Genomic DNA, 27,912 nt, shown 5'->3' on the forward strand with positions numbered 1-27,912 from the left:
TATCTGAGACTCTGCCCGGATTTTTAGTTTTCTTCTTATTTTGAAGTGAACAGATGTTTATGGGTGTCAGCAAAGAGGCACCAACCCCACGTGGGTGTTTAACCTTCAGCCAATAACAGTGCGTAGCAGCCCTCTGTCTTACAACCGCTGCTTGGTCACGCCCCTCACCCTCAGAATCTCATACTGACGCACAACGCACAAGAAAGTGTGTCTGACAATGTAGCACCTTCCAGCAGGGTTGTGAGGAGCCTTGTCTGTGTTTATTTATGCTTTAAATGAAACCAATGTGAAACAAAAAATATAATTTTAGTCCACTTATTAACTGTCCTCACTTAACGGCTCTCACTCTGATTCTTAAGGTCGCTCAACCGTCACTGCACATTTCGTCTCACTATCTCTCTGTCTGATGAGCAGGGGAGGATACTTAGTGTGTATTATAACTTTAAAACATGCCATTCTCTACTGAACCTGTTATCCTTTGATTTTCAAAGTTTTTGTCTTACAAAAGGTACTTAACTGTGCATCTAGTTGAGAGTAGGCAGAGTTTAAAAAAGGGAAAATATACTCTACAGTATATATACTGTATATATAAATATATACATGAATTCAATTAGTTTCAGTGAAAAAACAAAAGACAAAACATTTTACCCCAAAAACATTTTTAATATCTTAATTTCCTTCAAAGTACAAATTAAATCCAACTGATTTGTTGTAGCAAGGGGTGGGTCAGGGTTGATAGAGCAGGGATCATGAAACTGAAGGTCTTTACTTCTTCCATACGGAGTAGAAAACCCATCTGACACAATAGAATTAAGGATTGTAAACAACCACTATGTGCAGTATTGCATTGTACCCATGCAGGACTTTATGAACACATCATTTCAAATGATAATTCCAGTTTATCACAAGTCAGTTCGCATTTTTAACCACTGTGATAACACCGTGCATTCAGAGGCGGACATGTAAAGCAAGCAGACATAAGTTGTAAGTAATTATTACCAATAGAAATAACGACCAAATCTATAAAATAAGATCTGAATTGTAATAAGACGGTAAAATATTATACTTTAAACATATTTTAGGGTTGTTTATTCAAACTAAAATGGGATATTAGATTTGTAGATTAATTAAAGTCACTTTAATAACAATAATTTCAAAAACCTCAGAAGTGATAAAAGGATACTGCTCCAAGTAGGAGGGCACACACGCCACCACTTTGGTGAACTCTACAGGAAACGAGAGCTTCCCCAGCTGTTCCTCGTACAGACTCAGTGCCTCTGTCATGGTCTCAGCGTTACCCTGGTGAGCAGTAGCAGGAAATAAATGTCAGCAGACAGTACGAGTATACTCTCACACACTACACTAAACCTACTCAGCAGTTACTAAAAAGAACAAGACTCACCTGTGTTAAATATTTGCCTGAGGGATGCAGGACTTTCATTGACAGATCTAAGATGAGACGCAGGAACTCCCATGTAGAGTCTACAACAAGCAGTTAAACAAGTTCAGACACAAGTCGAGCTGCATTAATGTAACATCACTGTGTGAATTTGTGTTTAAATATTCAAAATAAAGAAGATATAGAAACCTTCTTCTGGCTCCGTGGATATTGGGATTGCAGTCAGGTCATTGATTACATAATCAAACAACTTTCCATCCTGGACATACTTCTTCAGCACAGGAACACAGTCTCCCACTAGTACCTGTAATGCAGAAGACGAGGAGAATTATTCCGGTGCACCAATATTCAGCTCAGTGAAGAGGCAAACATGTTATGCCAGTAACATGAATATTCATTCAGCACTCACTTGGTAACAGTCTCCCTTCAAGTTGTCGAGGACATTGCTGCAAGTTCCTCTCATGTGCTTTTTGCACGCATCAATCACCTTCTGGTCGATGTGCACACTTGGTTAAAGAATGATCGATCAGGTGCAGATGTACAGTTATACGTATTAGTAAAATATTGTGCGAGAAACTACACTGGCTTTTGGAAAAATACAATAGAGAAGTTTAGCAGGACAGAACCCATAAAGGATATATCGAGAACGGTGACCATCTTCGGTTTTTGTTTGACCATCTCAGAAAGAATGCCTCCATCACCTCCTCCTAAAATCAGCACCTCTTTTCCAGCATAATTCACTTTTCCACTACCCATGATGGTTTGAGTGTAGGCCAGATCACTCTCTGACAGGTCTGCAAGGAAAATTAATGATTTACACACTAAAATAATTGACCAGTTCTTAAAAAGAATACAAATATTACACTTTAACGTTGATAAAGACACACTAAAAGTGTACTAAAAGAAAAAACATTGATCATCAATTCATGAGCCAGAATGACTGTATCTTGCCATGTATTGTAGTGTTGTATACACTTACTTAAGTCATCATCGAGGATGAGGACAGTTCCATACTGATGTGAGTGCAACATCTTTATGTTTTGGTATGGAGAATCTTCTTCGTATATCAGCTTGTCCATGTCATACTCAACTATTCTGCCGTCAGTTGTGGGCCAGTATCGGTCAACTTCTGCTCCTCGAATGAGGGCTGGGAGCCTTTGGGGTAAATGGTTAATAAAACAACTATTAATATTACTGCAACATGCGAACTACATTAAATACGGGGATCACCTTTCCACAAAATGAGCAAAGCTAAAAACTTCCAGATACGTACCTTTTAATCCTTGTAACTTTGCCGTTTAAGATAACCTTTAGCTTTGTTTCCAGTGCATTTAAAAGCTGTGGAGAAACAAAATTGAGTCTGAAACCTCATAAAAGCTTAAGTGCACAACAATTTTCATCAGTGGGATACTTTATAGTGTTACATTTGCACAGGCAGTGAACAATTCAGCAGCCATATCGTTTCACTTTGCTCTGTGTGTATCTACTGGTGCACAGTCAGCCCAAAAGGGCTGAGTATGGAAAAGTGCATGTTTGTGCACCCAAGGCAATACTGTTGGATACAGGTTCTCATCTTATGTGTCTGTCACATATCCAAAAGCTATTTAAGAAAAGTGAAGCGTGATAAAAGTTATTACATCCCCTAAAAGGCTTAAAAGTCACAGGATCACATGCAATGCTGCAATGCTAATAGATTATAGATGTTTTAATTATTATTAATACATTTGTATTATTATTAAATTCCCCTACATTGTCTGGTTTTGCGATCTTATCCTCTTCATAACACTGCAGATCAATGGTGATCAACCCATGGGAGTGCACACGCAGAATAGCAAACCTGAGAAATGAAGTGGTAATGATAAAGAGATGACACAAAGCAATAAACTGAGTAGAACATTTGATTCCATTATTATATATATATATATTTTTTAATTTTTTTTTTTTTAAATGACGTTCTTACCGGCCATTCTTGCCTACAAATGTAGCAAGGTATCCATGTCCATTAGTTGGATGGACAGTCTCCTTCATTTCATGCTCATGAAATATGGACAGTAGATCAGGAACTGTCGCAGCAGAGTCAGCTGGAAAGAGAGAGAGGGTGGAACAATGAAAAAATTAATAATCCCCCCCCCCTTTATTTATTACCTGCATAAGTGGTGAAATACTCAGATCATTTACTTTCATGAAAGTAACCACATGACAATGTAAAAATGATCTATTTCAATTCAAAATGTATTCAAAGGTATGCTCAAGGAAAAGTACACTAGTATTATTTACAAAATGTACTAATGTATTAAAATAAAAATGCTACTCACGCAGGTAGACAGTGACAGTGCCATATCATTACACATTCTGCAGGATTATCACTAAGTTAGTGATTGTTTCAGTTATGATTTATGGTTTTCCAGAAGTTTTCCAATTTTGTATATCTTTTGTACTCCCAGGTCAACCTCTGTTCACCCTGCCAAACCTGCCATGCTTTAACCATCAGTCACCTGAAATCCCTCCCACAACCCACAACCTGTTCCCATTTTCCTCATCAGCCTTGCAGATACATACTGTTCCCGCACATTTCCAATTGTTCCCTGTCAGATCGTCTTTGTGTATTCTGCCCTAAAAAGCACAAGTGCAGTAACTACAAAATCACTAATAACATGATTTCTGGGGCCTGAAAGTATGGATGTTATGATTGATTTGATAATAATTATTAAATGGCAAACTAGTAAAGCATAATCCATCATCAGTGGGCCAAATATTAATGTGTTGTGACAATAAACAAACTTTAAATACATTTTTTTTTACCCTCAGTTACTGCACTAAGGCTTCGTAGGACAATATTCTTCAGTAATAATTTCAGCCTTTTCCTGCCAATATGACATACTGCTTTAACTTTGACCTCTTGCCTTTTTTTGCCAGAAAGCCCTGACGGCTAAGGCTTCTCCCATCTGCAATCCCACCCTGGATAAAGACTGCCTTCGTTTGTTTGCCTGCTTGGTTTCGTCAAGGACAATCTTTCATCTTCTTTATCTATACCTGTCTGGTCTTCACGTCCAAGTTCACCAAATTATTACAGTTAGTTACAAAAATATCGTATAATATTTCAAAATAAAATTGTATAAACTGCTCTGCAATAAAAAAATACTCTCAATGAATGTAAATTGTATAATTGTCTAAATTGCTGAACCCTTTTATCCCTCTCTCTCTCTCTCTCTCTCTCTCTCTCTCTCTCTCTCTAATTAATGTGTAATCTTTTTGTATGTATGTTATTATTTGTCATTGCAGTTTTATAATAAAAGGGAAAAAAGAAAAGTTCTCATCTTACCTGCAGCAGAGAGCTTGAAGTCGAGAGTGTAATGTTTCAGTGCCATGTCTGAGTTCAGAGGTCATCTATACCTGGGAATAGGCAGGCTGCAAGCATTTATCTGCAGAGACAGAGGGAGGGACCAACTACCACTGACCCCCAAACCAGGCGTGGCTACTTCAGCATCTGCTTTCTTTCCACTGTTCATACTGAGCTGGGGAATTGGATATTAAGCAGTAGAAATTTGAATGTAAATGGATTTTTTTAAATAAAGATGCAGAAAAAATACTTTTATTTAAAATCCCTGAGAAAATAATGGGGTGACAGAACGTGTGGTAACAATGCAAATGCTTGTTAAAAGACGAGAAGAGAAAAGAAAATGAGCGTCATAATAATGGAATTTTAGTTTTTTGAGCTGTAAATGACTGTTAGTATTTATATCTCTCATCAAAATAAATAAATAGTCAGTCATAAATCCAAAAAATGCATTTTGTGGGTTGAAAATGGCTCAACAAACCGACTACTTTTTAAAAATCAGCCATAACCTTGCAATTCCAGTGATGAGGTAAGGTCAACAAGTTGGTACTTCTCTATGTCATCATATTAAAAATGTAAATGGATAGAATGGACAACTTTTCCTGTCCTTTTTTTTTAAAGGGGTTTAAGGTTTTTCTTTTAAACAGCTGGATCCCGGCGCACCAGCTGTTAGAAGGTTCAACCTTAGCCTAGTTCTTACAGAGTGGGACGCCTCTCACCCGAAGGCAAGTGCCTGCAGTTAGGAAGTCAGTTAGAAGACCTTCACGTTTACTGCTTACACAAACGAGTTGCTGCATTGTTAGTAAATATTTACACTCAGTAACTGCCATGTTTAACTTTAACTGAACCAATTCACACAAGTAAATAAAGATCAGAAAAATTTTTTGCATAATCAGATATGTCCATCTCATTCTAAACTGTACTATACTCTATACTACTACTCGGAAACACATTCTCCATGTATGTAGACAAAACCAGAGTATACATACATTAACAATAAATATATATGAAGAGCTCTTTTCAAAAACGAGATAAAAGCCAAATTAAAAAAAATAATAGTTTGTCATGCCACTTTGCTGTATACAGAACCTATTCACTGCTTCATCAATGTTTCACACCAAATCGCTATATTTCCTTGTTTAAAATGGTCCTCGAGATGCAGTTCCTTTCCAAACCGCGACCAGCGCCAAACCTATTTTTAGCCTAAATGCGATACGTCCTCTCGACCAATCAGAATTCAGTGACCGTTCGATGTGATCCAACATGGCGGTGCCCTGAAGCGGGAGAGTTTTTTGTTTCGTCCGTCCGTTCAACATGTTCAGACTGAGCCATAAACCATTTTGACAAGATAAATTGAATATTAACCAAATGTGTGGGTTTAGGTAAAAAATGTAATTTTCCTGAAAACTATTAAAATGGATTTATAGCGTTTTGGAAAAGAGCTCCTCATATATATATATATACATATATATATTCTACCTCTAAAATAGGGGTGCTCCTGTTATATCCACCTATCTCATGCATTTACACATTACATTATTGGTTCATCTTCAACTGCTTGTCCCTGTCGGGGTTTGCCAGGGGCGGGGGGGCTGACAGCTGACATCGGGCATGAGGCAGGTCACACTCTGGACAGTCTATGGCAGGGCACATAGAGACAAACAACTATTCACACACTCACACCTAAGGGCACTTTTTAGAGTCATCAATCAACCTAAAATATGCATGTCTTTGGACTGTGGGAGGAAGCTAGAGAACATGGAGAAAACCCATGAGAACATGCTAACCCCACACAGAAGGGACGCAGCTGGGATTTGAACCAGAAACCCTCTTGCTGTGAAGCAACAATGCTAACCACCACACCACCAAGTTATAGTGATGCAGTGACTTCCAGTATACATAGTTAATTGCTCTAATAGTGCTATAACTACTTTGTAGCAACCAATTTACACATGAGACTACTTCTCTACTAGCCGAGACAATTTTAGCTTTTATGCCTGTATTTGATAGAAGGTTGGAAGTTGATAGAAAGAGAGGAAAGGTGATATGCAGCAAAGGGCCGCAGGTTGGAGTCAAATGTGGGCTACTGGGCGCCCCAGCTGAGACATTTCTTAAGTTTATGTTGCAACACAATTTGAAACTATTTTGAAACTAGAAAATTGGGAAGGACTTTGTGTTAAAAGCTAGTAAAGGATTAATGAAGAGCTGGTGCAGCCCACTCTTTAAAAAAAACCCTGAATATTTCATTGAATATTTCATTCTAGTTAAATTCTGTGTGAAATGAAATATCCCCAAATGCTCATGATGTTTGTGTCCACCACAGGAAAAAGAAATGGAGAAACAAAGGCACCTGTACCAGCAGTCCAGACTTCATAACTGTGGTGCTGCAGAGATGGTGCTGCAAATGATCAGCGCCTGCAAAGGTGGTCTTTCCCCCAATCTTCAATCAATATGTTCTGCCTGTGAGACTATGTGCAGGCTCTGATCATTTGCATCGAAGATGTTGATTTTGTGTTTAGTGTAAATGGAAACAACAACTAAATAGGAGGGGGAGTCGCTCTGTTGACCCTCCCACCCGTCCTTCATGCAAATCCCTTAATTTGCCATACTCTTTTGTATTTATTCATGTTGTGTTTCTTCATTTCTTTAACATTTACATCATTATCAAACAATATTTATAAAGTTTCAGGTCTCAGATATTATCTTATTTGCTCCTCACTAAAAAGGGGTCATATCTTAGCAAGTTTGTTCTGTCAGTTGGTTCAGTTAGCTTGTTGCACCTAGCAGTTACTACTGTAGGTGTAAATATTTAATGTTTCTTCCTTTTTCCGAAAAAAAGTGATACCCTTTAAACAGTTAGTAAGAACTAAGCCAAAACAGCTGGTGTTAAAGGCTCCAAGAAAAACTTTCTATCCATTCATATTCCCAATTCAATTCATATGTGTTCTCTTCATTTAAGTCCCTAACTTTTCCCTATGTTATGGTCTAATCAACCTACCACGTCCCCCCAATTAAGTTCTGCGAATTAACTTTTCCCCTTTGTTTTACATCACAGACACATATTGCTCATTTTCTTTGCTCTTATATGTGTAGGTAATGTTGTCTGTTAACAAGCATTTGCATTATGTGTTGTTACTTTTCATTTAAAGTACCCGTCTGACTCTTGCAGACATTATGGTGCGCCATTTTCTTCAAGGCGTAGTTGACTTTTTGTGTTGAGGGATCTAAAGAAGTCTCAATTTTTGTAATATTTTGGCTAAAGTTTTGTTTTGGGACGATAAAGCAAGACACCCGATGTGCAATTTGTATGCTTCGTAAAGCATTAATAGAAAAAATCCAGTGTATTCACCTTTCTGCTGCTGTATATTTATGTTTTGATGAACAGCTAAATAATTAAATATATGGATTATTTTTCTTTCAAAATCAATTTTTAAAACCAGCAGCCACGTCTTGTTTGGTGGTCAGTTTTAGTTGGTCCCTTACTCTGTCATAAATACTCGCAGCCTTTTCCCAGGTACAGATGACCGCTGAACTCAGACATGGCACTGAAACATAACACTCTCGACTTCAAGCTCTCTGCAGCAGGTAAGATGAGTGCATGTTATACCAACCATGACAGAGACGCTGGTATTGTTTTCACCTAGTGAGTCTTTGTGTGTCATCATGGCAAAACCTGTTCCTGAGACACCTATTATAGCAGGAACTACCACAAAGAAGAAGATTTTGAGTTTACTTTACAGGTGTAGCTGAGATCAAAATGAAGGCAGAGTTCGAACAGCGGTATGGTCCCAGCATTGGATCTGGAAGTAGGGTGTGAGGAAATAGGAAAACCCCTGATTTGGTGCTGTGGCTGGTGTGGTCCCATTGCAAGACAGTCTCTATTGTTAATTTTTTTTATATTGTCGCGTTGCTACTTTTTGTACTGTAAATGATCTGAGAACTTCTTCCACCACTGATGCAGATAATGAATAAAGCATCAAAATGGTTCGTTTTTCATTATTCCACCCTCTCTCTTTTCCCAGCTGACTCTGCTGCGACAGTTCCTGATCTACTGTCCATATTTCATGAGCAGGAAATGAAGGAGACTTTCCATGAAACTAATGGACATGGATACCTTGCTACATTTGTAGGCAAGAATGGCCGGTAAGAATGTCATTTAAAAAAAACAAAAAACCAATATATATATTTTAAATGAAATCAAATGTTCTACTCACTTTATTGCTTTTTACCACTTCAATCCTCAGGTTTGCTATTCTGCGTGGGTTGATCACCGTTGATCTGCAGTGTTATGAAGAGGATAAGATCGCACAACTAGACAATTTAGGGGAATTTAATAAATAAATGAACATATTTTATCTATTACATAAAAGCCAAATCACAAAAGAAGTCCCACGGTGCAGCATGTCATTTGATCCTGTGACTTATCATGCTTTACTTTTCTTAAATAGCTTTTGGATATGTGACAGACACATAAGATGAGAACCTGTATCCAACAGTATTGCCTTGGGTGCACAAACATCAGTGCACCAGTAGATACACACAGAGCAAAGTGAAACGATATGGCTGCTGAATTGTTCACTGCCTGTGCAAATGTAACACTATAAAGTATCCCACTGATGAAAATTGTTGTGCACTTAAGCTTTTATGGTGTTTCAGACTCAATTTTGTTTCTCCACAGCTTTTAAATGCACTGGAAAAAAAGCTAAAGGTTATCTTAAATGGCAAAGTTACAAGGATTAAAAGGTACGTATCTGGAAGTTTTTAGCTTTGCTCATTTTGTGGAAAGGTGATCCCTGTATTTAATGCAGCTCGCATGTTGCAGTAATATTAATAGTTGTTTTATTCACCATTTACCCCAAAGGCTCCCAGCCCTCATTCGAGGAGCAGAAGTTGACCGATACTGGCCCACAACTGACGGCAGAATAGTTGAGTATGACATGGACAAGCTGATATACGAAGAAGATTCTCCATACCAAAACATAAAGATGTTGCACTCACATCAGTATGGAACTGTCCTCATCCTCAATGATGACTTAAGTAAGTGTATAAAACACTACAATACATGGCAAGATACAGTCATTCTGGCTCATGAATTGATGATCAATGTTTTTTCTTTTAGTACACTTTTAGTGTGTCTTTATCAACATTAAAGTGTAATATTTGTATTCTTTTTAAGAACTGGTCAATTATTTTAGTGTGTAAATCATTAATTTTCCTTGCAGACCTGTCAGAGAGTGATCTGGCCTACACTCAAACCATCATGGGTAGTGGAAAAGTGAATTATGCTGGAAAAGAGGTGCTGATTTTAGGAGGAGGTGATGGAGGCATTCTTTCTGAGATGGTCAAACAAAAACCGAAGATGGTCACCGTTCTCGATATATCCTTTGTGGGTTCTGTCCTGCTAAACTTCTCTATTGTATTTTTCCAAAAGCCAGTGTAGTTTCTCGCACAATATTTTACTTATACGTATAACTGTACATCTGCACCTGATCGATCATTCTTTAACCAAGTGTGCACATCGACCAGAAGGTGATTGATGCGTGCAAAAAGCACATGAGAGGAACTTGCAGCAATGTCCTCGACAACCTGAAGGGAAACTGTTACCAAGTGAGTGCTGAATGAATATTCATATGTTACTGGCATAACATGTTTTCCTCTTCACTGAGCTGAATATTGGTGCACCTGAATAATTCTCCTCGTCTTCTGCATTACAGGTACTAGTGGGAGACTGTGTTCCTGTGCTGAAGAAGTATGTCCAGGATGGAAAGTTGTTTGATTATGTAATCAATGATCTGACTGCAATCCCAATATCCACGGAGCCAGAAGAAGGTTTCTATATCTTCTTTATTTTGAATATTTAAACACAAATTCACACAGTGATGTTACATTAATGCAGCTCGACTTGTGTCTGAACTTGTTTAACTGCTTGTTGTAGACTCTACATGGGAGTTCCTGCGTCTCATCTTAGATCTGTCAATGAAAGTCCTGCATCCCTCAGGCAAATATTTAACACAGGTGAGTCTTGTAATTTTTAGTAACTGCTGAGTAGGTTTAGTGTAGTGTGTGAGAGTGTACTCGTACTGTCTGCTGACATTTTTTTCCTGCTACTGCTCACCAGGGTAACGCTGAGACCATGACAGAGGCACTGAGTCTGTACGAGGAACAGCTGGGGAAGCTCTCGTTTCCTGTAGAGTTCACCAAAGTGGTGGCGTGTGTGCCCTCCTACTTGGTGCATTATCCTTTTATCACTTCTAAGGTTTTTGACTTTATTGTTATTGTTGTGACTTGAATAATTTACAAATCTTATATCCCATTTTGGTTTGCATAAATTCATAAACACCCATAAAAGTATTTTAATTATTATATTTTACGTCTTATTACAAATCAGATTTTATTTCTATTGGTCATACTCATTAAGTTAATTGCTCTGATCTGTTGCTTTTTGTAACACACTGTGTGATCCTCTGAAAAGCCCAGTGTTATCATAACTGATGACTGGATTTATCATTTTAGACCAACTGTTCATACATTCCTGGATGGCCACTGTACATTTTTGTTGTGTACAATCCTTAATTCTATTGTTTCAGATGGGTTTTCTACTCTGTATGGAAGAAGTAAAGACCTTCAGTTTTCTCTGCTTGAATCTCCAGCAGCAGCTTAAAGGTGTGCTCAGACTAAACGTGACATGAACATTAGAGACAAAGTTTGGATAAATGCATTGTTATGTGGACTTTGAAATTAAAATGATTAAAAAAGAGTCAATCAGAAGTAGAATGAACACTGTCGTTGTTATAGCACCTTTTGTTTTTTCCTGATATGTTAAAAGTTTTTTTTAAAGTATTTATTAGGTGCATGTAAATGAGTGAATTCAGCTTGCATATACTTGTTCTGTCCCAATTTTGTGACCTCAATTAAACATTTAAATGTGTTTTGGGAGAAGATGTCTTGTCTTGTTTTTCTCTCAAATAAATAGAATTGATGAATAATAGTCATCCAGGACATCCCTGGAATATTTTAGGAAAACACGTCGATACAAACAGTGAGCAGGAAAACAATGTAGATACACTCAGTAGTGAAGGTTGTAAAGTGTGTGCTTTTGGTCACATCTTTTAAAAACAATGTTTTTCTGCAAATGTGCAGTTACACCGAAACGATTAGCTGATCAATGGAGAATGAATTGGATATATTTTAGAGCATTGGACACATTAAAAATTTGACTTCATGGTACTAGAAGAAAGTTGTTTACAATTTATCCTCAAGGGACCATGAGTGTACAATGTGTCACCTTAATCCATCCTGAAGTTATTGACCGGTGTGGACATTCTTTGATTGTCACAGCAGAAACTCTGCAGAATCTGCAGAATCTGTGCCTGGGTTTGAATAATCTCTTAGGCGCTCTAGTTGCATCCTTCTAGGGATGGCAATCGTCATCCAAAACTTTCACCCCAAATGAAAATCTAACTATTGGATGGAGTTCCACTTCACAGAAATGAATGCCCCATAGGACGAACCCTGAAGACCTTTGTATTTCCCCTTACTTTTCAGCTATCAAAGTCTTCACTTATCCACCACCTTCCTTACTGTATCACGGTCAACCTCAGCTTAGTGGTAACAAAGTAACATAAGCATGCTGACACATTAAGTACTGCTCTGTAGCTTTAATAAAGACTGCTAGATGTTAACATAATTCTTTTTAATTTATATATTTTTTCTTTTATTTCTTTTTATTACCAAAAAGTCCTTTACAGAAGTTTATTACAAAAATGATACACGTGTTGGCTTGTCCTGATATTAACTCATTTACCACGAGTCATCGTGAGTGTATGCAAACAACGGATACCATTAGAATATGACTTATAATATTGATAACATCACTGTACAAAGGAATAAAGGTTTTTCAGATTCTTTGTGCAAATACAATTAAGAATAGCATGAATATAGAAAAGTGTAAAAATCAATGTATAAAGTAGGACTTGCATATGTACGGTATATAAATTACTCTCTATTAACATTATATACAACTATTTCAGAAAAAGAGCCATTAAACAGTCCGTCGTCCTTTCTTGATCAGGACTGTTGTTGGTTCCTGTACTGACTGTTGATCTCGTTGAGGACCACATCCATACTGGGGTCTTCATCCGCTGTGATTGTTCTGTCTTCAAATGGGCTACCTGTAACACAGCACTACGGCATTATTCCTATCTTTGCAAAAGCAATGTTAAATTGACCACTTATTTTGTGAATCTGAAATCATGTCGACTTAACGCTATCTCTCTCTCTCGCTCTCTCTGTCTCTCTCTGTCTCTCTCTCTCTCTCTCTCTCTCTTTCTCTCTCTCTCTCTCTCCATCAGATCCTTGATCCTTTCCCATCTTTGTATTGAAACTGAAACTGTACGATAATTTCCCTCGGGATAAATAAACCTTTTTAATCTCTCTCTCTCTCTATCTCTCTATCTCTCTCTCTATCTATCTATCTATCTATCTACCTATCTATTTATCTATCTATCTATCTATCTATCTATCTATCTATCTATCTATCTATCTATCTATCTATCTATCTATCTATCTATCTATCTATCTATCTATCTATCTATCTATCTATCTATCTATCTATCTATCTATCTATCTATCTATCTATCTGTTTATCTATATATCTATCTATCTATCTATCTATCTATCTATCTATCTATCTGTTTATCTATCTATATATCTTTCTGTCAATTTATCTATCCATCTATTGGTTTATACATTTAACTTCACTTCTATCAACCCCCCCCCCATAATGGCAGACTGTCTTCACTTACTGATGCCATTAATTTGCTCTGAGGAGTCACTGACGAGGAAAGAAGAGGAGCTGGAGGAGTTGTTAGATCTGGAGGACCTTGAGGATGTAAGAGATGTTATTCTGGTCATTGATGACTTCTTCACAGTCTTCTGTGTTGCAGTGCGGCTCCATTCTGTGAAAAGAAATTTCTCAAGATAAAAGAGGAAATGTATTGGCAATCATGTAATCGTTGACATGTAACTAATTAATTCCCATCACTGTGCATCTGATGCACCAAACCACATGAGTGTGAAACATGTAAAGGTTTCCAGCCAGATTGGTAGAGATGTGAAATGTAAGTTGAACATTTCTAACCTGAGTTCTCTGCTAGTCTCATTCTGCCGCAGCACAGGTAGGTCCTCCACTGCTTCCTTACATTTTCCTTCACCGCACAGTAGAACACAAATATAAAGAAACCTAAAGAAACAGAGATTGCATTCATATGAATATTCGAATATTATTGGTCTAAGTTGGTCTAAGTTGGTCTAAGTTCGTTTTTTTCAATAGTTTTAACATTAACATCATTTAACATCTATGAGATGTCCAATTTTTAAATGAAGATGATCAAAGTACTTCATTTTATGGCTCTTTGTATACTTTTTATATGACACACCTTGGTAGTGTAAATATCTATATAAATGTTTAGTTTACTTTTACTCTACATTTTAGTGTGAAAGGTGAGCCAACAGGACTAAAAGCCTTAATACCAACGTTGAGAAAAAAGTTGTAATACAATCAAATGTTCCTATTATTGCTGTGAAAAAATGGCCTTAACAGATGAACACCTACTCCCAAGTCAGTCAACTCACCTTGCAAGGAGTTAAAGATGGCAAAGAGGTACATGAATGGCAGGTTAAGAGGCCCCCAGGCGAAAAAGGCAAAGCCCCAAGTGAGGCCCAGGAGGATGGTTATCCCCGCTACACTGCGCGCATCCTGCAGTGTTGTGCGGTGCTGCGAGTTGTGAGGGTTCTGCCTCTTTATTCGACACAACTGGACCAACACCACAACGAACATGACAAGGTTGAACAGAAAAATGAGGCAGAAATAGGCCACCACTGACACATAGAAAGCGATGTCATTTTTCAGCCAGCAGCTGCGGGAGATGAATGCGAGAGAATGAAAAGTTTAGTTTTTAAGTTTTGTGCAGGTTTTATTTAATCTTGGAATCTTGTAAGTTTGAGTAAAACTTAGGTGCATGTGACTGTAACAGCGTCTGTAAGAAGACTCACAAGTCATCGCTAGTGCCATCGGAAAATTTTCCATAGGAGACAAGGCCGTAGTTATCCTTATCAATCGCAATGACAATAATGACCACAATCATTGGGACACCCCAGCCAACCAGCGAGAACTTCAGCATGTAGCGTGATACGTAGCTATTGAAGACTTTTACGAGGGCCAGGTACATGTGGACAGCCTCGAGTCCCATCCAGGTGAAGGTAACCAGCAGGAAGTAGTGAAGAAACCAGGCAGTGGAGATGCAGAGGCCCACGGCGTCTGGGTAGAGAGCCAGCCATGCATCCACCAGGAAGACCATGTTCAGCATCAGCAGAGCCAGGCACAACTGGATAAGGATTTTGGATGGAATGTCCTTCCGCAACTTGCTGCAGCGTTCAACAACACAAAGCATATCAGTGGCCTCGATAAATAATGTTTATACAACAAAAACACCAAGTCCTCATACCTAAACAACAGAATAGGTTGTTTGACCTTACATATATGACAGTTCCATTCAATGTTGCAGCTTTCAACACGTGGTTAATGTTGTGAAACGTGACTACTTGTATAGGTTTTGGAAAAGATAATAGTTTGGGTTAAAACTAAATGTTTTTACCTAACTTTAACTTTAAATAAGTCAATGTTGACTTTGGCTTCACACGGGACACAAACAACTGAAAGTTCTGTAATATTTCTATCCTAACCTGAACCAATCTCACTCCTCATGCTTAAACCTAATAAACCCACCCAAAACCGGCAAGTATTAGCCAGTCAGAGGCAGAGCAGGACGAGTCTGGACTTAACCATGGTAGGATTTTTGTTAACGCCTTAAAATAATTTATTTGAGAGTATTTGATAACTTAATGAAACAAGAATTCAAGGCACTTTAAACCATTAATAATTTTCTCAAAAAAACATACACTGAAACTGCATCATAACAGGGCCAGAAACCTTGTGACTCCAAGTGGTAGGATAATAATAAAAAAGAAAAAAATGATTGCTACTTTAATCTATGATATATAAAATGTTGGATGTGTGATGTTTATATTATGACTCTCAATACTCACCCAAAGGCCAAGTAAGTGAGGAGGGTGATAGACAGGCAGATGGCAGAGATTCCACAGCCAATATATGTGATAAAGGTAAGTATGGTGGCCTGTACACGACTGGTTAGAGGATCTCTGGCAAAGTCCTGGAAGAAAACCAAGGAAAAACAAACATCTGTGGAAAAGTGTTGAAACATAAAGGATGCATGACCAAATTAGAAAAATGATCATCTTCTCACCAGTAGTATAGCAAAGCTTGTCAAATGATTGCAGCCACAAATTGTCTCGTTGACTGAGCTGTTCCGGACAAAACAGCCTCTTGGATTCCAACCACCTGAACCATCTGCCGGTAGAAATTACAGATTATACATATTTTCATCTTCGGTAATAGTCCCTTGATCCCGATAGACATAGTACATACCATTGAATGTAAAGTCCCAGAAAACACATGTGGCCACAAAATTTCCCTGTAAAACATGGGAAAAGGCTCAATAACTAAGTCAGTTTACAATGTCAAATTGTGCATCATGACTTTTATTTTATTAAACTACTTTTACAGCATGCTTGCGGCCTATCTGTCTTTAAACAACAGCTGCTAAAACATGTACAGTTGTCAACTTTGTCCTTTATCTGTTGTTATATTTGAAGTTATTTGTTGTTTTTTAGAAAGAAGGTGGTTTGAGATCAGGTTTAAAGTCTGTTAATATTTGATGGGGCTGTACACTTAGTGCTGTGGTGTATTTAAGAATGAAAAGTCAACACATCTATGAGAAAAGCAGTTTACCAAACATAGTAAAAAAAAACTTCTTTTTTTTCAAACATACTTACTGGAACAGGCTCAGTGTTCCTCAGGTGAATTACAACATCGTCCTGCAGTTCTGAGATTGACAGGTTGGCCACACTCGCTCCCAGGATCCCACTATTGAGTTTGCGCTGTCCAATAGATCTGTCCTGTATGGCATACAACACACAAAGCACAAGTTGTCAGATTGTAATATATAAATTAAAATGTGGCCCCTCTGTTTCCTTTACAATTCTAAATCAGGAATATACAATTAAAAATACATAATAAAATTGAAACTTTTCTGCATCGAAATCCCCTCCCTCTGCATATATTTCTTTGAATGGGATGTATGAAAAGTAGAGACCTGGTACACTGTGCTCTCCTGGTAGAAATTGAACTGGACTCTGGAGACCAGCTGCTGCTCCTCAGTGGTCAGGTCCTGTGTGAGAGTCGGGGGCAGCCTGATGGAGCCCTGAGGGATGGAGCGGTCTTTTCTCCCACTTCTTCTGAGCCTGGGATCCCCACGGACCTGCAGCACAAATGGGCCACATGAATTTAACTTTTTTTTTTTATTTGGGGCATCTGATATCAGTCTTTCAGAGACCGCTATTAGCAATAGCGGCTCTGTAATAGCGGCTCTGTAATAGCTCAACCCATTTCCTCTTGGGTGCAACATGTACAAAACAAGTGTAATCCAGAGATGTACCCTTAGAAATCATTTTACAAGTCATGTCATTGTGATAAAAGGAAGTAGGTTGACCTAGTTCACTTCAATGAATGTTCTCAGGCAGAAACAGCAACAGCCCCTCCACATTGGAATATACTGATTGTATCTAACACCCAGATTATATATTAATACAGGTATTTTTTTCAGATTTAAGATAATCATTACATTTTGTGGAATTGTTTAAAATTGTTTAATTTTTTTGTCATAGCCTAGAAGTTAAAATGCACATGGAACAAATAACAAGGCCATGTAAGCGAAATACCAGTGCCCTGGAGCTGGTACACCTAAAGCAGTCATTACCATCATTCAGTTTGTTCATTACACACACACACACACACACACACACACACACACACACACACACACACACACACACACACACACACACACACACACACACACACACACACACACACACACACACACACACACACACACACACACACACACACATTCTGCTGGGAGAAGGGTGTATTTGGAATGAAAACGCTCTTTAATTATTAGGCCTCTATCCTTGCTTTTCCACTTGCAAACAATACTTGGATAAGTATCAGTTACCTAATCTGGGGGTCGGTCCCCTCCAAAGGGTCACAAGATAAATCTGAAGGGTTATGAGATGATTGATTAAAGAGGAAAGAAAAACTGATTTCTCCTACCAAAGTGTGGATTCATATTTTGTTATTTCATCTGAAAAGTATAGATGACATATCTGTGATGGAACTGATAAACACTGATAGACATTTGAGACATGTGACAAGAGGGCCAAACTGGAAGCTGCTTTTTTGTACATTGTGATTTGTCACAAGATGAAAACAGCTGATTTAAACTAATCCAACATAGTGTCGTATGCATTTTAAGTAGCATAAAATGGAAACACTAAAGTAAAATACCAGTACTTTAAAATTATACTAAAGTTCAGTGCTAAACTAATGTACTTACTTTACCAGTGATAAGTATGGTATGTAGCATTGTATCTCAACCTGAAACTTAATTTCTCATTTCAGTGGTTAGACATCTTAATTTCTAAAATACCAACATGTGTAACATAGCTGTAAAAAACAGTATTCCACAGGCTATTGCTTGTCTAAACAACATCACAACTGTTGGATTATTGATGTCATACCTGTACATGATTGGGGTCTGAGATGGAGAAAAATGTTTCCTCGAAGTTGCTGCCATCTGCTGGTTTCACAGACAGAGCCACATTCGGAGAATAGAGGGTCATAGCCTCTCCATCAATGGTCAGCTTTAACCCCACTGTATCGACAATCCCTATAATCCTGATGAAAAAATACAGTAATTGGTGCAAAATATAAATAATTATAATATTAGTGGCATTTCAGCTTCATCTGTGGTTTCCAACACCTGGGCTGTGGACCAGAACCAGGCCTCGAAACACTAGCTTGTGCTTTACTAGTGTGCTAAAAAGTCCATTATCGAAACATTTCGATGCAACATACATGCATTTGAGCGCACAAAAAGACAAATGTGAAACCCCATGTCTAGGGTTTGGTAGTAACAGATTACATACAATATAATCTGGGTTACGTAATCAGATTATAAAATGAATCACCCCAGATTACATTTGAGAAAATGTATAGTTACATTGTCAAGGATTTATTGCTTACATCATTATGTCTTTAAAATATGACAAATTATAAACAAAAGAAACAGTACACTTGTAGACATTTTGTAAATTGCTCCTGTCAGGTTGCCAGTTTTGTTAATGTTTGGTGAATAACTTGTATTTGTTTTTCCTTTTTTAAATGATGATTAATGGATAATGGAGTTGATATTCCTTTTTATTTACGGCGAAATTGAAAGATTTTGAGTAGAGGCTCCTCTCGAGTTACAGAGGCAAAGTCCTCCATGGTAGTAATAGAGTGTGGATTAAGCTTCAAGTTGGGCAGCCTGCAACAAAAATTGCAAATATATAAACGGTGCAAAAAAGGTCTGTAACCCCTGAGTTTTACTATTGTTTCTTTAACAGTAGACAACATGTTAGACAATGTCAAATAAATGAACCAATTAATTCTGTAACCTGTTGGAGGAGTCGGACAGTACTTCGGGAGAGGCTCCCAGCAGATTGCTGACAATATGGACGGAGGTGTTCCCCAGAGCCAGGCTGATGGTTGGGCCTGACAAAAGATTTTCCAGCTGAGACACCAGTTGATCCACCTGGCTGGAGTTCAGCTTGGACACGTCTCTGGTCAGCTCAAGCAGTGCGTTGGCTTGGCTCTCAGCTGTGGTCAACATAATTTGAAGTGGACACTATAATGATACATTAATGACGTAAATGTTGCAACAGAGTTGTACACAGTGCTGAGGTGATAACAAACCTGATGCAGTGACATTAGCACTAGTGGTGGCATTCAGGGCCCCAGCTGTTGTGAGCGGAGATGAAGTTACATTTACAGAAGAGGTGGTGTTAGGACGTGCAGTTGTCACATTTAGGCTGATGGTGGTGTTAGGACGTGCAGTTGTCACGTTTAGGCTGATGGTGGTGTTTTGGTATGCAGTTGTCACATTTGGGCTAGATGTGGTAAACACCTCCTGAACACACTGCTCTTTCAGCTGCACAACCGCATTTTCTCCAATTTGACTATAAATAAAAAGGTTACATTAAGATACGGGGTGAAAGTACTTTCCCCCCCTGTTAATCAACTACAATACAATCAGTCCTGAAAGAAATTGCAGACGATAGCATAGAAGATCATACAAACCAAGTGAGGATGTAAGATTCTTCAATGGCTGTACAAAATGCAGCAGGCTTTAGGTTAATGCTGAACCACATGAACTTGGATTTTAGTGGATTGTCACTGACTTCTGGGTTTCCACAAATTGCTGTGTGGCATAAAAGACAAAACACATATAAGGAGTTTTACAGCTATTTTCTTCACTGTATGAAGTGATGTTGACTTGCTTCCTTGTACTTAATATACAATACCTGCTCGGGTCAGTTGTCCATTGTAACTGATTCCTTTCTCAGAAAGAAACACATTCATCAAGGCTGCCGACACATTGCAGATAGGAACCTCCTGGCCAAAGCCTAAAATCAGCCTGCAGCTTTGAAGACTATAATTAAAATATCAGAAGTGCACAGATTTCAGTCCCTGTTCTGATGCATCAGTGCATAGAAATATTCCTGCAGAGCTACTTAAAGGATTACACTCACGTTGTTGCTGTTCCCCAACATTCCACGTTGGCATCCTGAGTAGAATTTTTTTATTTTAGTCAAAATATCTTAAATGGCATGTTAGAATAAGCTAAAATGCTGCTTGGACTTTAAATATTCAAAGTAATATTTAAGCATTGTATAAATAAGCTGCTCAGACAAAGTCCCAAAAAAGAGAAAACGGGATGAAGTTGCACCTAATGCATTTTTGTAACAAGTGGCCAATTTCTTCAATTAAATGCAAGAATCAAAAACAAGATATTGCCCAACGCTCAATTCACCAGGAAGAGCAGGCTCATTACAGTACTCAGAAACTGTGACTTTAAATGAGCCGTCAGGATTTCTGTATGGTTGTGATGTGACAACTAAAGTGCTGCAACAGTGCTGTTACAGTCACCGAAAGTGCAGATGTGGAAGACCTGGAAACGCTGACCAATCAGAGCAGACTGGGCTTTCTTCAGGAGGGGGGCTTAAAGAGACAGGCTCTAAATGGTGTGTTTATTCAGACAGTGAAAAGAATGTGGGTTTTTTTTAACATTAAATGTGAAAGTTATGTCAGCTGGGATCGGCTCCAGCCCCCCGCGACCCGGACAGGGACAAGTGGTTGTAGATGAACGAATGAATGAATGAATGGCAAAATGATCACACTTTGGTGACTGATTACCTTGTATGCAGATGCAATGATGGAGAATGGACATGAAGCACTACAAAGGAACATTAGAAAAATTGTGATGTATTTTTAATTTGCAGATCTGATGTGTACACGCTTGAAGATTGGCAAAACTCACTCTGCACTTGAAGAGCAGTTTAGGTGTTTAAGCTTAGAAATCTGTAAAGAAACACAAAATTATAGGTTAATGCTACAATAATTAATGAATGTAAAATGGATGATTAGAGACAAATAAAACCCACACTTACACATGCATGCGTGTTCAATGTGTGTACGTTAGCTTACCACAGACGAGACATATGACAAGGTAATCTCTGGATCTCGTATTGAAATTTTAAAAGTGTAGTAAGCATCTGAAAACAAAGAAATCATATGAACTTACTGTATATAGATCTTTCTGACTTTAACTATTGAGATAGTATTTATGATTATAATATATATACTAATATTATACAATACTCGATGTTTTCTGGTGTTTTTTGGGTGATAAATACTCACCAGTCCCATTGCAGTAAGCAGAGCAGCTGCAGGTGCTGTTCTTAACTGAAACAAAGTCAAGGCATGTTGATTTACTGCATTCAGATGTCAGTGTGAACAGAAACACATCAGTGTCAAGTTCTTTATTCTATATTCACCCTTCAACCGTTCTTACTTTTTACGTTGTTTCCTCTAGTTTACGCTAAGATAAGCTAACTATGTAGCTTGAAATTTAAGATAAGATCAGATACAATAAGATACACCTTTATTGATCCTCTGTTTGGAATTTACCGCACAAATGTCAGAGTTGTATTGATCTTCTCACCAAACTCAAGCAAAAATGTTGAACTATTTGAACCTTTAAAAAAGCTCTGTATCCTCACAACTGCTCTCACAATAAAGTTAATGTAACAATTCCTTGAACTTCATTTTTGACTCATATTAAAGGGGTTGAATACTTCCTTTACTCTCTGTGGTCTGAAGTTGTATAGGGTAAATGTTCAGAGCTCACCTGCACTACAGTGTGTTGAGTTGCGTTGAGGAACATATGCAGCCCCAGGAAATTCACTGTCAAAACAAAGCAACATTTGAAGTTGTGAAGGACCCAACAACCTCATAAAAAGTTATAAAAAGGCAATACATTCACTGATCATATATTCACCCTAAAGATCAATTCATAAAAACTGCTTAAGAAAATATCACTCATATGGTTACAAAAAAATATAAACCAAACATCTTACCATGATGCACCGGCTTGACCAGTATAAGTGCAACTGCTTTGCTCTTGTGTATTGCTATTGCACTGATTTTGCAGAGGGTCTGTTAAATGACACAGAGGGTTGATTGTATTATGGGAAACTTATAGGAAATTATGAATATCAGAGTGTGCAACACTCACTTGTTCTATCTGCTGTTTTTCCCACCACGCGGATGTCAGAAGATGTTTTACTGGCCGCACAGAGCGTTTGGAGGATACAACATGGAGGGATGCTTTGCTTCAGCTGCAGTATCACAGAACAGGTGGTGTTTCTGAAGTACAACATCAGTGTTAACAACAAATAGATTATTCCCACACATTTTAGTCATTTGAAAATAGTTGATTTCACTGACCTTATTGCAGTCTTCGTGGCACATGAAACCTCAATATCCTGTTAAGACATAAATCATTCGCAAATTCACATGATTCCTCTGTTTATGCACCGTGAACCAAAGACACATTTAAATGTTTACTTACTTGAAATAGGCCAGTCGTTGTTTCATTTCTGATCGCACTGAAAAATAAATTGAGGCAAAACTAATGAGATCCCATGTTTCCTTTTACAAATAAAAAGTTCAATTCATATTCCTGCTTAATTTCATACACACAGATATTCTACTGTTTCACTTGGTGCGGTATGACAGGGAGCATATGGTGGCTAATGTTAGCAAACTTAAGCCAGATATGCTGCAACAACCACATTTTTCTACTGGGGATCAACAGAGGTGTATCTTGTCTAAATTTGAACTCATTCTCCTCCTATCCACAGTGTTGAAAAAGAAGAATTTTTTTTTGGACCCTCATCCTGCCATTCAGAAATTAATTCATTCATTCTATAGGGAAATCATTATGTTTTATGGATACCTGGTTTGTGTCACACTGTGCCCAATTTGACGAGCTATGCGCTCCTTTCTCGAATGACCGGGAATTGGTTTCCCTGTTGGTTTTCCTGCAGGTCTAGCTGCGGGGGTGCTTTTAAATGCTGTTGTTTTTGCCGGTTTAGTTGTGGTAGTGCTCTTTAAAGTTGTTGTTGCAGGTGTTGTGGTGGAGCTTTTTAATGCTGTTGTTACAGGTTCAGTTGTGGTGGTGCTTTTTAACACTGTTGTTACAGGTTCAGTTGTGGTGGTGCTTTTTAACTCTGTTGTTACAGGTTCAGTTGTGGTGGTGCTTTTTAACACTGGTGTTACAGGTTCAGTTGTGGTGGTGCTTTTTAGCACTGGTGTTACAGGTTCAGTTGTGGTGGTGCTTTTTAACACTGTTGTTACAGGTTCAGTTGTGGTGGTGCTTTTTAACACTGTTGTTACAGGTTCAGTTGTGGTGCTGCTTTTTAACGTTGCTGTTGTAGGTGAAGTTGTGGAAGTGCTTTTTAACACTGTTGTTGCAGGTTTAGCTGTGGTCGTGCTCTTTAATGTAGTTGCTGCTGCCGCTTTAGTTGTGTTGTAGCTCTGTAATGTTGTGGTTGCTGCAGCTGTAGTTGCATTGTAGCTCTGTAGCGTTGTGGTTTCTGCAGCTGTAGTTGTGTTGTAGCTCTGTAGCGTTGTGGTCTCTGCAGCTTTAGTTGTGTTGTAGCTCTGTCGCGTTGTGGTCTCTGCAGCTGTAGTTGTGTTGTAGCTCTGTAACGTTGTGGTTTCTGCAGCTGTAGTTGTGTTGTAGCTCTGTAGCGTTGTGGTCTCTGCAGCTGTAGTTGTGTTGTAGCTCTGTAGCGTTGTGGTTTCTGCAGCTGTAGTTGTGTTGTAGCTCTGTAACGTTGTGGTTTCTGCAGCTGTAGTTGTGTTGTAGCTCTGTAACATTGTGGTTGCTGTCGTCATGAGTGTGGTCTCAGAGGTAGGTGTGGCAGTTGTTTCTTCAGGATTTGGAGATAAACAGCTCTGCAGCTTGTTTTGAAACACCTGGGTAAGCTGAGAAAATGAACATGATACTACTACATGATATGTAATCAAAGGATATAAACATCTTATATCTGGTATTTTAATTAGAACCCAGTTTATGGCCAGTTTCCTTACGTACCCAGGTAATGATTTCTGATTCATCCTTTGGTTCACTGGCATCCACAGTGACAACAACAGCGTAGTATACTGTCAAAAGATGGAAAAAGAGAAAGTAGTTGTGAAGACAGATTTTAAAAATGGTCAAAAAAGGCCCTATACAAGCTGTCAGCCGATGTCCTTTGCACCAGACCTCATTTTTACAATAATAAACATGTGTATTACAGTGCATAACTTAAATGGTTATGTGTACAAACAGTGAATGAGGGCAGCCAGAACTACACCATTAACATCGGCTTTTCACAGAGCAATGCTTTCCGAAAAAGCAAGCAAAGAGCTTTTCCTTTTTACGAATAGGTCTCCTCTACTACTGCCACAGAGTGACAGCCATCTATCCCTATTATGTGACTTATTTTGTGTATTCATCAGTTGCTTAGACCAGACAGGCGACAGTAGTGTGTTATAGCAGATGCAGCAGGATGGAAGTGTGAATGAAAGTGATGTGGCAGTAAGTAGCAATATTCAGCGGTATACCTGAAATCTGTGCATTTGTTGTAGTAATGGAAAGAGTGGAAGGAGCAGCAAATGTCTCATTACAGGATACCTGACCTGTTGGGGGGAAAGTATACATCTTATCAGTCTGAAAAGAATGAATTACAAAGAGGAAATTCAAATTTGAACTTTAGTGTAATGGTGATAATTGTGACCTAAACCTGTAGTACTGTATGAGAGACAATGGACATCAGTAGATGTAAGAAGTATTTTAATCCCACATGGGGTTGTTTTATAGATTTTTTGGAAATTTCCAAGACAGACACTGATTATTAATAATTTAACTATAGGTAATATATAAGATCATTTCTATCGAATCTGTTTGTTTCCCCCTCTATTCTAGCCTGATTCTAAACTCTAAGTTTTTATGTTTAAGTTTATATGGCAGACACTTGCTCAAAGTTGTTGAATTACATTCTGATTTTCTTGGTTTTCTTTGACATAATTTCGGCCTTACTCTTCAAAGAAGTTACAGCATTGAGAAGTTTCGTGTGATTAGGAAACAGACAGCATTCAGACTAGAACAACAGGTATAAGAGGGAAATTCATCATATTCACATGTTTGTGTGTGTGTGTGTGTGTGTGTGTGTGTGTGTGTGTGTGTGTGTGTGTGTGTGTGTGTGTGTGTGTGTGTGTGTGTGTGTGACATGACGGACGCTGAATGACTGGCATGCCAGACATGTCAGACACTGCAGTTTCTAAATAAAGGTGTAGAGTTGTCAGTCCAGATAGGGTTACTAGATAACAGACACTGCAACTCTATTGTCTGTAAAAAAACAAAAATACAACTGTACCATGTCATAGCTGATGTCAGACCATACCTGCCAATAGGACGACCAGAACAAGTATCTCCAACCAGTATAGATGTTTGATATGTGAGTATGGCTTTTTCAGTCTGTAATGTAACAAATACAATTACTTACTTCACTTTTTGCTATAGTTTTAAATGAAATCAAAATGTCTGGTTGGGGCTTTATTGCAATGCCTTTTCTATCTTTTGATACCCATTGTTAAACAGCAGTTCAAAAGGGTGAAATAATGAGTCATACAAAAATCTTCTCAGGCTAATCACTCTTCCCATCACACCCATGAGTGCTGAAGACCTTTCCTGCAATTGTATCGTAAAGGCTTTCTCTTTGGTTCTCATCATTCAGTCAATTACCCATATCTTGCAATGTTTTTAAGAAATGAATAATAGAAAATTAAACACTCACACACATTCCTGTTCGGACACACCCTTAAGTATAATCAGTGTAATGCAGTTCAACAGAGCAAACACATTACCTTTATCACAGCTTAGGGAAAGTGCAAACAGTAATATACAGATACTACTATATTGCACTGTATGGACACACATGTTGTTTTCTATGAACAAACGCTGAATGTTTGCTCAAGCCAGAGCTTTTTAGAAGTGTTTAGCTCTGTTATGAAGGTGTGCTGTTACCATGCAGTGAATTGACAAGTTCTTGAAGCAGAACACTTGCATTTAACTCTCTATACTCTGGTTACTGTTTTTATGTATTCAAATAAATTATGAAAAAAGTAATTTATGTAATATAAGGAGAGTGCGTAGTGACACAAGGTGAGCCAGGTGAAAAAATATTATACTTGTTAAAGACTATACTAAAATAAATACATGTTTAGTATGTAACTTACTGTACTTTTTTGTTGCCTTCAAGTATACTGTACTTAAGTATACACAAGCACTCCTTGGGTACTACAGCATACTTAACATGAGCTAAATTGGCACAACTTTTAACTTTTAAGTGTTTCATTTTGTGAAAACAAACAGTTTTGTTATATCACCAGTGTGTTGGAAATATGCTTTAAAAGGCATTACAGTTCGGCTCATTGTAGTGTAGGAGTGTAATGTGAACACACTGTTATCGTACTCATCACTATTTTTCTGGCATGCCTCAGTAATATTTCAAATGAACTTCAAATGCAGCAAAAATTAAAAACTATATAAAAAGTGTACCTATAAAGCATAATAATAATAAACATTCCATAAGTGCACAAATAATACGTTATCGAAGCCTGCAAATAAAGTAAATGTTAGTATTTGAGAATAACAACAACAACAACAATAACAACAACAAAAATCACAACAAACACAACATCAGCGATTGTTGTTGTTGTTGTTCTTCTTCTTCTTATTATTTTTATTGTTATTATTATGATTATTATTATGATTATTATTATTATTATTATTATTATTATTATTATTATTATAAGTAGTAGTAGTAGTAGTAGTAGTAGTAGTAGTAGTAGTAGTAGTAGTAGTTGTAGTATAATTACAGATTGTAGATGATATAGTCAGAATTTTTCATCAACAGCACAGATCCACATTTTCTCCAGCCTCTATAATCAGAGCATCTCTCTCCCACCACCAAGTTGCTGGTGCACAACGAATCAATACTTGACTTATTAATTACCCAGTATATTCACAAACGTCAGAGAAATAAATAAACACATAAATAAAATAAAAAAATAAGATAATATGACATAAAGGAAAAGAAACACATACAAAGATATATAGTATCAGCTTAGTAGTTTAAATAAAGAAGCAAATAAGTACATGATTTAGATTTATCCATAAATAGACAAGCTTGGTAATCAATTCAGACTCAAACCAGGTCCAGCTGTGATTTCTGAGATGAGCTGTGATCCCACACCACCACCACCACCACTTTACCTGACAAAGGGGACAAACATGTGCCGACATGCAGATCCATCAGAACAAATGCGAGGAGCTTTCATGATTTTGTCTTCATTTTCTTGGAACATAACGTCCTGTGAGCAAATTCAAATGTTGAAAACAAAGCCAAACTACAAACATTAGACTTTCTTCCCTCAACCCACACAAATGCGATGTTTCTTTTGTTGTAAGAAGGCTGCTGTGTGAGTTTCTCATGCAGCGTCATAGCTGACACATGTGGCACGCCCCTGAGACATCAACCTGAA

The 27,912-nt window shown here is 37.9% G+C and overlaps 3 protein-coding genes across 4 annotated transcripts; 1 reads left to right on the forward strand and 2 right to left on the reverse strand.

Annotated features, from left to right (window-relative positions):
- Positions 1 to 720: 720 nt before the first annotated feature.
- LOC310956750 (spermine synthase-like) lies at positions 721 to 4,775 on the reverse strand. The gene is made up of 11 exons (XM_083927113.1): positions 4,722 to 4,775; positions 3,360 to 3,480; positions 3,149 to 3,236; positions 2,673 to 2,737; positions 2,379 to 2,554; positions 2,021 to 2,193; positions 1,809 to 1,889; positions 1,589 to 1,703; positions 1,403 to 1,482; positions 1,184 to 1,299; positions 721 to 796 (listed from the first exon to the last, which is right to left on the reverse strand). The coding sequence occupies exons 1-11, from the start codon at positions 4,765 to 4,767 to the stop codon at positions 766 to 768; spliced, it is 1,092 nt and encodes a 363-aa protein (XP_083783239.1). The 5' UTR covers positions 4,768 to 4,775; the 3' UTR covers positions 721 to 765.
- A 3,500-nt stretch (positions 4,776 to 8,275) lies between these two features.
- LOC310956976 (spermine synthase-like) lies at positions 8,276 to 11,354 on the forward strand (the record flags this gene model as incomplete). The annotated part of the gene is made up of 11 exons (XM_083927367.1): positions 8,276 to 8,321; positions 8,759 to 8,879; positions 8,981 to 9,056; positions 9,415 to 9,479; positions 9,598 to 9,773; positions 9,959 to 10,122; positions 10,263 to 10,343; positions 10,451 to 10,565; positions 10,672 to 10,751; positions 10,855 to 10,970; positions 11,324 to 11,354. 11 exons carry the CDS (start codon positions 8,276 to 8,278, stop codon positions 11,352 to 11,354), a joined length of 1,071 nt encoding a protein of 356 aa, XP_083783493.1.
- Positions 11,355 to 12,571: 1,217 nt separating this feature from the next.
- Positions 12,572 to 27,811, reverse strand: LOC310956994 (uncharacterized protein). Of its 2 annotated transcripts, XM_083927388.1 has the most exons (30): positions 27,644 to 27,811; positions 25,770 to 25,843; positions 24,931 to 25,005; positions 24,419 to 24,486; positions 23,276 to 24,309; positions 22,889 to 22,925; positions 22,765 to 22,802; positions 22,553 to 22,683; positions 22,395 to 22,473; positions 22,166 to 22,221; positions 21,676 to 21,720; positions 21,463 to 21,530; positions 21,296 to 21,336; positions 21,172 to 21,211; positions 20,508 to 20,542; positions 20,280 to 20,407; positions 20,056 to 20,176; positions 19,672 to 19,934; positions 19,374 to 19,575; positions 18,456 to 18,612; positions 16,970 to 17,134; positions 16,650 to 16,772; positions 16,243 to 16,288; positions 16,061 to 16,164; positions 15,843 to 15,967; positions 14,790 to 15,161; positions 14,370 to 14,653; positions 13,876 to 13,977; positions 13,541 to 13,693; positions 12,572 to 12,907 (listed from the first exon to the last, which is right to left on the reverse strand). In XM_083927388.1, the coding sequence occupies exons 1-30, from the start codon at positions 27,733 to 27,735 to the stop codon at positions 12,804 to 12,806; spliced, it is 4,362 nt and encodes a 1,453-aa protein (XP_083783514.1). In that variant the 5' UTR covers positions 27,736 to 27,811; the 3' UTR covers positions 12,572 to 12,803. The 2 variants fall into 2 exon arrangements, 1 of the variants encoding a protein (XP_083783514.1); XR_014593497.1 differs by lacking the exon at positions 14,370 to 14,653.
- Positions 27,812 to 27,912: the final 101 nt, after the last annotated feature.

This window comes from Echiichthys vipera, assembly GCF_963691815.1.
Source record: "Echiichthys vipera genome assembly, chromosome: 14".
Lineage (NCBI taxonomy): Eukaryota > Metazoa > Chordata > Actinopteri > Perciformes > Trachinidae > Echiichthys > Echiichthys vipera.